The sequence below is a fragment of the Mastigoproctus giganteus genome, chromosome 14, assembly GCF_048544385.1.
Source record: "Mastigoproctus giganteus isolate SK-2022 chromosome 14, ASM4854438v1, whole genome shotgun sequence".
Lineage (NCBI taxonomy): Eukaryota > Metazoa > Arthropoda > Arachnida > Uropygi > Thelyphonidae > Mastigoproctus > Mastigoproctus giganteus.
In genome coordinates, this window is record NC_143588.1 from 8,172,151 (window position 1) to 8,184,427 (window position 12,277).

General features: G+C 36.3%; 1 protein-coding gene across 1 annotated transcript in view; it reads right to left on the reverse strand.

The window, feature by feature from the left end:
- Positions 1 to 12,277, reverse strand: part of Rab21 (RAS oncogene family member Rab21) — a 138,714-nt gene that overhangs the window by 51,659 nt on the left and 74,778 nt on the right. The window contains exon 4 of the mRNA XM_090389228.1: positions 1,472 to 1,590. Within this exon, the coding sequence (XP_090245354.1) occupies positions 1,472 to 1,590 (119 nt within the window). The remainder of the gene's footprint in view (positions 1 to 1,471; positions 1,591 to 12,277) is intronic.

The following is a 12,277-nucleotide window of genomic DNA, read 5'->3' on the forward strand; positions in this document are numbered from 1 at the left end:
GGTAAACTTCGGAATGATGTTGTTTTGAAGGCAATACTTTAGAAAAGAAATATTGTAACTTTTGGAGCAAGTATCTTAGTGTTAATCTAATGTAATTTGCACCAAGATCTTCAAAAAATCCCCCATAATTGTGTGTATTGATAGGTTATACCTGGAGAGAAAGGAAGTGAATGAAATCTCATTCTGTGATGTGCCTATTCCTAAAAAAATAATAAATATCAGTTTATTGGTAAAAAAAAAAAAACCTTGGCAGATCAAGAGAAGGCCCACCTATCAAGCGAAGGCCTGAGTTAAATATTTACAATACAGGTGAGAACAAAATATACAAAAATTGAACATTTAATTGACACATTACAAATTATAAACAGCAGTTGTTTTTGTTTTGTTATTTGGTTTTTAGGAGCATTAGCAACTAAGGCCATTGCTCCAGGGATATGCGGTGGTCATTCCCTGACCTTTCCGCATCCTCCGTATTTGGTGGGCACGGGCTCAAACTCCGGTCTAATCAAGAAGCGTGTGCTACACACTGCTGCTCCTGCCCACATGGCTACGGAGGCGCCTAAACAGCAATAAAAGCAATGCAATACACACACACTAGTGCATGACTGAAAAACATTACATTTGATGAGATTTTATTCTACTGCAAATGAAACAAAGCATGTCTTAAAATAAAGCATATTAACTTTGACTGGAAATCATGTGATCAGGATAACATGGTTCTATATTCTCTATTATGTAGCACAGAGCGGAATGGAAAGCAAAATAAAATGACTTCATTTTATTTTACTTTCCGTTCCAGAGTGCATAGGTCTTTTTAACTAGTACATGGGCTTCTCAGATGAACACTTTTAAAGTGTTAAATTCTTTGGAATTGGAAGCTTGGAAATCCTTTAAGAAAGTTAGTGAACATTTTTTGGGAAACAAAAGATCAGATAATTATAAAATCTTAAATAAGAATTTATTACACACCTACCAAAAGCTCAGTTGCAAAAAATAAACTTCTGCCATCCCCATTTACACTTTTTTTTCCAGATAACTTTGCACATGTTAGTGATGAACGTGGTGAACATTTTCATCAAGATACTGCTATCGAGGAGAAATGTTACCAAGGAAGGTGGAAGCACAGTGTGCTGAACACTATCCCTGAATGTTGACCAGAGTGGCTCCTGGTCAATACAAAAACAAATGGGGGGATTGCTTATATTTATATTTCATTTATTGTAGTACTTGTTTAAAACTTCATCAAAAACAAAAATAAGTAATCTGCATTTCTCTTGAAATCTGTGGACCCTAGGCAACATGTGACTTCAAATTTGGATTCAGTTAATCAAAATCCATGAGATACACCATACTTCAGAATAGGGGCATGTGAAATTAAAAGCTTAAAATTTGTTGTTCAGAGTTATTATTATAACTGCATGGTCCTATTTCATAAAAAAAAAAAAAAAGAAAGAAAAAAGAAAGTACTTACTGTTCTGCTACATCTACAGGAACAGATCTTGATTTTTCCAAATCTACCTTGTTCCCTACTATACACAAGCATGCATCACTTCCCAACATTTTTCTCAGCTCTTTTACCCAATTTTTTACCTAATAATCAAAGCAAAAAATTATATATACCAAAACAAAAGAGAAAGAGCTATATATATAATAAATGTATTATTTAATTAGCAATATCGATATTTACTCAACATAATGATTAACATGCAACACATATGATGAACACTGTGCATATATATCTTTTCAAAGAAGTGGAACGTGAGAGAGAGCCCTATTAAATAATAAAGTGAAGAGTTCTGTTACTACTATCTAAGGTATATATGAGGTAGCCAGTAGCATTCTAAATGAATCTGCATGGGGAAAGTTTATGATATATACAGAGGCAGCTAAGGCCACAAGAAATTGGTATGATGTGAATTGCACGTGTGAGAACTGCAGTAAAAATTCATATTCACCTATAAAGGATAACTAGAAATAATAGCCAGAGATAACTAGAAATAATCATTTTTTTTTTTTTTTTTTGTTTGCTAGATAAATTTGGATCACACCTGGGTGTTTATCACCAGAGGTAAGCACCCAGGTGTGCCCACACAACACAGAGGAATGCTACCACTCCTGTGTCACCAGGCAATACTAAGTGGTAGATGACTCTCATGAACCAGTGCAATAGCATCACAATCCTCATCTCTTCCTTACATTGTCAGCTAGGGTATAATCTTGCTGCCTGTACTCTGACGTAGTGACTGGAGGGAGTCTGAGTAGTGTGTACGAGTGGGTAGGGGGAAACTACCAAGGCCACATTATGTCAAGAAGCTGTGTATATTCTAGTTGCATGTGTGTATGTGTGCCACACTGAAAAATTTCACTACTCTATACAATATGTTTGTCCCTCATTCTACTTTTACTTTATCTCCTGAATGCATCACAAATTGTCAATCTAACAGAACAAACTTACTGTATTTTCTGGTGTATAAGAATTTGGGTTAACTTTTATTAAACTTAATTATTTTTCCATATCACAGAAATAAAATAAAATTCTTAACCCTAATAAAGTTTTATAATACAGATATATTAATCACTTCCAAGAAATCTTCCTCTCCTAGCTTTCATCTTCAGTTGTAGTATTTTCAGCCTCTTTTTGATCACTAACCTCTAAAGATTAGTGATCACGAAGGGGCTTGAAGATACTATATTACTACATTCCACATTCCTTAAAAGACTTTACTATAATATCTGGACTGATATTCACCCATGCTGTTTTGACCCATTTGCACACTTGTGTGATAGATACGCTCTTAAATTTGCTAGATTTAGTAAACTCCTCTTCATTGTTATCATCCACTTATTCCATTCTTCTCTCAGCAGAACTTTAAATGGCTTATTAATAGACACATCCAGGGGTTGAAGTTGAAATGTCAATGCTCCAGGTATATTACAGCCAATTCAATATTGCCATTTCTTATTTTTTGTTTTATGGGCTCCATGAAATAGGTTCTAAATTTATCAAAAACAAGCAGTGTCTCTTCCCCCCACACACTCATTCTATTCAAATTCTCATCCCAGTCTCATCCATCCAACCATTTTGGTGAACATGTACCTGTGATGTCTTGTCTTTAGGCATTAATTTTCATTAGAAAATTAACTGGAGGTAATTTTGTTCCATCTGCACAACATGCAAGGACTGCAGAGTAATGCATTTGTGACCACTTGTCTTAACTGTTACCATTTTTTCACCTTTTTTTGAGACTGTCCTATTAGAAGGAATATCAAATGTGACATGAGTTTTATCCATATCCTATTTGGCTTAGTTCAGTATTCTTTTCTTTCCTAATTGATCATGAAACAATAAAACAATAATTTTTTTCTTCATATTCTTGAGGCACTTTCTGTGCTAATTTTGGTTTTGGCATGCATACTTAAATTTTTGTGTTTCATCAACCAATAGCACCAAGTTGGGATCCCTTTAAAATCAGCTATACCCCTTTCAGAAACTACATTTTGGGCCTGAATTCTTATCATTTTGTTGTTATGGCAATGTCATAACAACAAATTGATATTTGCTCAGATCATGTCTATTATTTTCTACCCATTACCTATTTCAATAAATCGCCATTATTGAAAGAAATTAGAAAGACATTTTTTTCTTTAACATGGATTTAAGCACATCTTGATTTCTCCAAGTTCTGTTTGTTTCATTTGGAAGAGGTCCAAATTGTCTTTCGGCTATCCTATTCCTGTGAATTTCTGCATACTTTACAACTTTCAATTTAAATCCTGCAGAGTATGACATACGTAATTTTTTCTCTGTGATGTATGTACGGGTCTTATATGATGTACGTACATCATATAAGCAGAACTGATGAAAACCTGCCAAACTGCACATCTAAAAAATCATGGCATCATATTTCCATGGATCTGACGAAGTGCTGAGTCGCACACAAATCTCCCATGACCAGTACAGCTGTCTTTGCAATGCATCAATCTCTTGTAGAAGATGTACCCTGATTCTGCAATAATTTTTTAAAAATAAAAAGTGCATCTTATACACTGGAATATACAGTATCTGTGAAGAGATCTATACCTCCTCATTTCCCTCCACACACACACACACACACACACACACACACACACACACACACACACACACACACACACACACACACACACACACACACACACAACATTCTATCCATATTCTCATCCTAGTCTCATTCATCCAACCTTTTTGGAGAACATGTTCAAAGACTTCCCCGTGATCTCAGTTCCAATCTCAATGATGTTCATTTCCACTTACATTCTAAGCCCCGCATAGTTTTTCTGGAAGAATCCCAATTATCAATAGCCTCAATCACTGCTCATCTCAGTTGTCAAAATTATTTACTGCACAGTTCCTTTTGCTTCAAAGGTGGTACTTGTCCATTATATCCTCTGATATTTCTGTCAAAGGCAATAATTTGGAATCTCTTCTTTTTGGTCTTCTCTGGTTTAAAATCTATCTATCCCATTCTGTCAAATTAATCTGTTACTCTATCATTCTCCTATCATTCTCACTAATAACTTCCTTTCTTTGAAACTCAACTTTCTACTGTCCCACTCTCCTAACAGCGAGGTAATTTTCCTAGGTCATGTCAACATTCACAACTCCAACTGGCTTCAGTTTTGTAGCCATATGGACCCAGCTTGTCAAGATGCAAGTCTTATTGCAATTATCAATGCCTGCACACAGACTGTTCATTTACCTACCAGAACACCCAACATCTTGATCTTTTTCTCATGAACAACTCTTCAAAGTACCTGGTTGAAGTGAGCGGTCTTCTATGCACTTCAGATCACAACATGGCGATAGTCTCCTCTCAAAATCTTTTGATGTCAATATTTGCTCAGATTATGTCAGGGAAATTATTCTTGTAGGGATGAAATCCTTTATTCCACACTTTAAAATCTTTTCCTTTATCTAAACCCTGGTTTTTCCAATAAACAAACTAAGGCTGTTCAAGATAAGAATGCTGAATCACAACTGGCTTGCATCCAAATCTCCAATTTCACTTTCTGAATACATTAAAGCTTGCAATTATCAATGAGCCCAAACTTGCTTCATGGCCAAACATAGCTAAGCATTCTGGTCTATAGACCAGAATGCTATAGGTAAAACTACCGGTCACAACTTTTAACCAGTTGTACTCCCACTTTTGTTAAAACCTGATGTTTATATTGAATCCTCAGCTAAAGATAAAGCCAACTAGCATCCTACTTATCATCTAACACTTGTATTGACGATCTTGGTAAACCATCAACCATTCCTAGTACACTCCATTCACTGCCTCCTGTGGACTTTTGCTAAAAGGGCGTCAGAAGAATTTTGAATAATTTTGATGCAAAGAAAGCTCCAGGCCTTGGTGGCATTTCCCACTTGTTCTCAAATCCTCTGGTCTTGAGCTTTCCCCCTGCTCTGAGTCATCTTTTTTACACTTTCTTATTCCACTAGTGTTTTTCCTTCTGGTTGGGAATTTACTTATATCCCACCAAGTTCCTAAAGAGTGACAATTCCCTCCCATCCAATTATGATCCCACTGCTGTTACCTCTATGCTTTCCAAATTAATGGAAAATTCCATTACCTGCAGCACCTAAACTATCTCAAAAACATACAACTGATCAATGGTCACCAATATGGATAACATCAGTGTCAACTGACTGGTGATATATTGGCTTATTTAACTATCTATGGACAAATTCATTGGGAAATTTGGTAAAACTCAATCAGCTGCTCTTATTCATGTTTAGCATAAAGATCTCCTAAACAATTTTCCACTGTATGGATTGCTGACTGTTTTTGCAATTGGGTATCCAGTTCTGTCTAGCTGCTCACTGCAGGCAATGGCTCTCCTGTCTTCTAACCTTCCACTAATACCGGTGTTCCCCAAGGTTCAATCCTCTCATATATTAATGACTTTCTTACAATGACTGGAAATCCTATCCATAATTTTGTTGATGGTAGCACATCATTGCTTTTCACCTTCAAGTTTGAGAAACCTCGCCATGCACAAACAGGTTCTGCTTCTCCAATATTTACCAACATTTCCTTAAATGCTAATCTCCAGGTAATTCTCCAATTATACAAAGATAACTTAGTTCATTTCAATCCTTTTAAAACTAACTCCTGTCTTATATCTTGCAAAACAGATTATTCTTATATTTATTTTCAACAACACTCACATTATTATTAGTAGTAACAGAGGTATATAATGCAAGAAAGCAAGCTTATAAAGCATTAGAGAGGGGAGAAAAAAAACAGTTCATTCTTGAATTTATTCAAACTACCCACTTCCATAACACATGGAAGTTTGTTCCAACAATCAACCACCTGCTGGCTGAAGACAAAGCTCTGCATATCTATCCTGCAACCATCCTTCTTCAATTTCAATTCACGTCCTCTCGTGTGTGTGTCTAGTCTGAGAAAGAGGAAGAATGCAATCAGCACTGAGCTTGCTAAATCCATCGAAAGCTTCAAATGTCTCAGATCACCTCACAGATGCCTAGTGTCCAGATGCTGCAATTTGCAGAATTGAAGCTTTTCTTAGTAAGACCACTCTCTCTCTGTTCCTTTAATCCATCTCATTGCCATTCCAGCAGATCTACAAGCTTAGGTGTATAAGGCCTTGAATGGTTTGCACAAGCTCAATGCTGATGGAATTCTTCCTCTTGCCCAGATTAATTGCCTGAGGGGACATAAATTCAAATTGGAGAAAGACAGTTGTAGAATAGATTTGTGGAAGTTTGCCTTTAGCCAGGGGATAGTTGGTCACTGGAACAGGCTTCCATCTGTTGTGGAAGAAACATTTGGATCGAATGGATGAGTGAAATGGGAAGGGTCTTTTTTTTTTTTGGCTGATGCTGCATAAGCTTGTTTTCTTGCAACATATGCCTCTACTAATGCTAGAGGCATATGAACACCCTGGGCTTTTGCAGTTCTCTGTTCAATAAGTTTAAAAGTGTCTTCCTAATGTTTTTCCTTTCACTAATGTATCTATTTGCTGAATCCTTAATAATGCTTTTTGTATTTTTCCCACACTTCCTTCATCTAGTTCTAATAGAGCTTAAAAATGATTGCTTGTTTCAATTATATAATCTCTGGGAATATTTTCTACATCCAGTTGTCTAGGGAAAAACCGTATACATGATCGTTTTCGGTTTCAGCTCGAGAACGATGTGAATTAGCTGATGATCACTACCACAATCTGCACCAGGAAGTGTCTTTGCTGTGATAATGCTGGAATGGCATCTTTGCTGAATCAGGATGTTATCAATTTGATTCATTGTTTTAAGATCAGGAGATTTTCATGTGTAGAGTCTTCTTGAGTGTTGCTGCAAGCATTACATATGATAAGACTGTTCAGATGACAAAATTCAATTAATCTTTCTCCCCGTTCATTTCTAGTGCCAAGACCAAACCTTCCACATTCCAGACTAGAAGAAACAGTCTTGCTTGCTCTTGCATTGAAATCACCAACAAGTATCAAAACATCCAGTCTCTACTGGTCAAGAGTTGCTTGGAGATTTTCATAATAAACATCCATATCTTCATCTGTTGCTATCGATGTTGGTGCATATGCAACTAAATCTGAGATTTACAGGTTGGCTCTGAAGTCTAACCGTGATCATTCTACTATTAATAGGATCGTATCCAAGAAGAGACCATCGACATTCCTTATTCAAAATGACAGTGACACCATGTTCTTTCACTTGGTCACTTCCAGAAAAAATAACCAAAGACCCAAATTTGTACCTGTCCATTTGATTGATGACCATTTCCACCTTGCCTTCTTTTAAACTTTTTACATTCCAAGTGGCCACGTTTTCCCTCTTCTTTCTTAAATTTAATTTTGCAGGGCACACAGTACCATCCAGGATTTGGTTAGCGGCAGTTTTTGGAGTTGTTTTTGTTATGGTCTCTGTGGCATCAGATAATGTGGTGGTATGCCATTGCCTACTACATGGCCGATTTTGAAAGGGGTCGGCTTTAATCATAGCAAGAGTGGTATGGAGAGTTTTAGGCTTGAACATCACATATCCCCTAAGATGCTAGGGAGAAAGTTGACTGCAGCAAAGACCCACTTACTACAGAAAGGCTGATTACAACTGACTTTCGCCTGGTTCCCAGAGATAGTCATTTATATATATATATATATATATATATATATATAATTATACAAATATTTAAATAATGTTGAAATAGTTGGAAACGGAATATATCATAATAAAAATTAAAAAGGAGGGTACAGCATATATCAGAGGCAGCAAAAAGCATATTCCTCTACATGATGCTTGAAATATAACTATATAAATTAGAATAAGGATTAAAATAAAATAATGCCAGCAGTAAGGCAAGACCAGAGCGAAAAAGGCGAAATTAAACCTAAATTAATTCAAATCAAGCAGGGAGGGAAGAAAGGGGTAACAAGAGTAAAAATATTGCAGCAGAAACTCTAAATTAATTTAGAAAATCTAAATGTACGAATAATAATTCTTTTGAAATTTAAAAGCCAATTAAATAGAAATTTAATGGTGCCCCCTCTGACGGGCACCAGGTCCAAATTTATGTGAAATATCACCAAACAGAGATGTAAACCACTACAATAGAACAAAAGTAAACAAAAATAAAAATAGACTGACTATTATGCCCCATCTCGACAGAGGACCACAAGGCCAATAATGGTCAGGGAATCACTGCATTTCGAATGCTAGACAAATCGCCGCAAAGGAGAATCGATCGAAAGATCAGCCCACCACACCCATCCTCAGATCGAACCGCCAATGCAGGGAATTGAACAGCGGCGGTCCTGATGCAGCGAAAATCAAAAATAGAACAGACACGAGCACTCCAGTGTAAAGCCACACTACTGACAAAAGTAATCTTAACCCATTTATATAAATGAAAATTGAACTATGGATGGCAGCACAGGCACAGCATTAATGGTCAGTCTACCCGTGTATAACTGCAAGCAATTATACACGGTTGGAAACTCAATCTTTTTGCATTTGCGAAAATACTGATAGCTGGAATTGTGTGGTTTTTTACGTTATTATAGTGAAATGTTTCCCCTTTACTGAAATCTTCAATCATATAAAAAACATAAATAAATTTTCAGAATCTTCTCTTCATTCCTTTTTTTTACAGCTTCATAAACTTGTTACTCCACGCAAATCGTGTTAGTTGCAATTTGTGTGTGCTGTTAAAAAAAAAAGCTTATGCATGCAATCGTGAAATTTATAATTAAAAGAGATTATCTTGTAAACAAATGCCTCTTGAAACATTTCTGAAGAAGACGACTCCTTGTGCAACAAACTAACAAGTGCTGAGCCAATAATGAGTGATCAACGAGTGTGCATTTAGTTGATGATGATGAAGAATAAACATTCAACATTTGTAAGTCGTAAATAATTTCTCTATTATTATAATTTGCTTGATTTTACAGGTTATGTTTGCATTTCTTTTGATAAATCAATCATTGTTTAAACAAACTAATTAGCTAACTAATTTCATTGTTGAGAACGTAACCCCTATTTTTAACCTTATGTCTATGGGAAATAAATTCCCACTTTACAAGCATGCACTAGGAACAAATTAACTTGTAAAGTTGAGAACTACCTGTATTATCAATTAATCAGTAAAACTTATTAATCTTGTTAAACTTCATTGTCAATTAAACTGTACTTTTGTAACTAAATACATATAACGACTTAGATTTTACAAACATAACATTATTAATTACAGTAATACCCCGAAGTTACGTGATAGGTGGGTCCGACGAAAATCGCGTAAGTCGAATTCGCGTAAGTCGGGGTACAACTTTGCATATAAATACATATAAATTTTGCTTAATTGGGACCAAGGACTAACAAAAACACTAGTTTAGAAGAAAAATATTAATAAAATTGCAGTTCTTTATACATATTAATACAAAATATGTATTAAAAAAACAAATGACTTACGTTAAAAAGTTATTTCGATGTCGATGGCTTCATAAAATCTAACAAATTCGTCTGACGACACAGCGCGTTCCTTTTTTTCACGCAGAATTTCTTCGTAGCAAGCTAATAATTTTTTTATTCCTTGCTTTGTAGCTATAACGCGTTCTTCGTTGGAGTCTATGTTTTCTAAAATTTTTAAGCCCTTTACAATTGAGCCCTTTTCAATTTTCAACCTGTCAAGTTTGCAATTGTCATGTGCTTTTCGCCGTTGCTTCATTTAGGCCTGTAGCACGTGCAATATCACATGGTCTTTCATTTCGCTCAAAGCGTTTCACAATTTCATATTTTTTCTCTATCGACAGAGGCGGACTGGCCATAAGCCTTACCGGGGAAACCCCGGTGGGCCAGTGTGATTTTGGCCAGAAACCATAGTGTGAGGCCACTATAAATTTTCCCGGGTAAGAATTTTTGATCCAGTCCGCCTCTGTTTATCGATAATTGCTTTTCTTTTTCTCTCTGAATCTGCAGTGTCTTCACCAGGACGCTTCCTTTTCACAACTTTTAATTAAGTATTTTACTCATTTTTAGGGAATAAAGCACAATTACAAAACGAGGAGCACGCTTGATACGCATAAACAAAGCTGCGCGCATGGAGGCCGCTGTAGCCTAGTGGTCAGGCGCGCGGGTGCATAAGTACACGTGCCTTGAGTGACCGGGGTTCAAGCCCGTGACTACTGAATACGGTGCTGTTTCTTGTATTCTGTCTATCTTGTGAACTCCTCTGACCGTTTGGTCGTCCCGGAGTATAAACAGAAAATTTATTTATTTATTTATGTAGCAACTGAATAAACAACACCGTAAAGGCAGAGATACACTATTAACACCTCACATTTCTAGGGGTTACTACCATAAAACAATAAAAATCCAGTTACGTTTCTGCTAGTGGAATCTGTTATAAACTGGTAGTAAACTCGATCTAATTGCATTTGCGATTATACCGATAGCTGGAATTGTGTTGGTTTTTATGTTATTATGGTGAAATGTGTTTCCCCTTCACTGATATAAAAAACATAAAAGCAGCAAAGTTGAATTTTGTTCATCTTTCGCTCTCAATCTCCGCCGTCGCACGGTATATCGATAACATATGAAAAACGACCTTGAAGATAGTGGGCGGCAGCATTGCCAAACGAAAAAATCAAGAACCGCGTAACTCCGAGTTCGCGTAAGTCGGGGTATTACTGTACAGTAGAACCTCACTAAATGGTCACCTTTGGAGAACCAGTTTTTTTTTTTTGTTTTTTTGGAATTGTCTTATCTTTTTGATTCCCAAATCTAATGCATATTTGTGATAGAGTAGGAAGCGGACGGGAAAGAAAATAACAGGGAACAAAGTCATTACTGTGTTCCTCAGAACTCAGTTGAAAGATACTGAGTCAAACAAATATTTCGGTAAAACCGTCCTTCCTCGAATAGTAAGCAGAAAACAAGGGTGATCATTTCCTACCTGGCTGTTTAGAGCTAATTCGTAGAAGTTCTTCCTCCCCTTCCACTGTGACTTAGTTTTTAGTCCGTATGTATTCCATTAGAGCTGTCCGCAGTCACATAGTCCTTCTCAATTTCGAATTTCTAAGTGTGTTTGAGTGAATTAAGTCATGACCGTTAAACATACTCATAAAAGTCTGGATTTGCTGAAAAAAATATGAAATTTAACATCTTTGTAAAGGTGAAAGTGCATCAAAATTCTCAGAAATGTATGGTGTCCCATGTACCACGATTAATAATATAAAAAAGAATGGGGATAAAATTGAAGAATTTATGTGCAAAACAGAGGCTGCTGATGGAAACATTTCCAAAAGAAAAAGGGTGACTACAGCAACACTCGACAAATTGGATGAAGCCATGTTTATATGGTTCACACAGCAGTGCTCCCAAGGGATTCCATTAAGTGGACCAATTACCATCGAAAAGGCACCCCAAATGAATCAAAAATTGAACGGTAACCCAAATTTTAAAGCAAGTCAAGGTTGGCTCTATAGGTTTAAGGAGCGGCACAGTATTTGGCAACTATGGATTGAAGGAGGGAAGATGAGTACTAACAGTGAAATCCTAGTGCATTATCGCAGAACTCTAAGTGCCCATATTAGTGATCTTGGATTGTGCACGGAACAGGTGTATAATTGTGACGAGTCAGGATTATACTGGAAAGCACTTCCTCAAAAAACACTGGCATCTGGGTCAGAATTTTCAGCTCCAGAATTTAAGGTAAGGAAAGAACGTTTGACAATTCTTATTTATTCCAATGCTAGT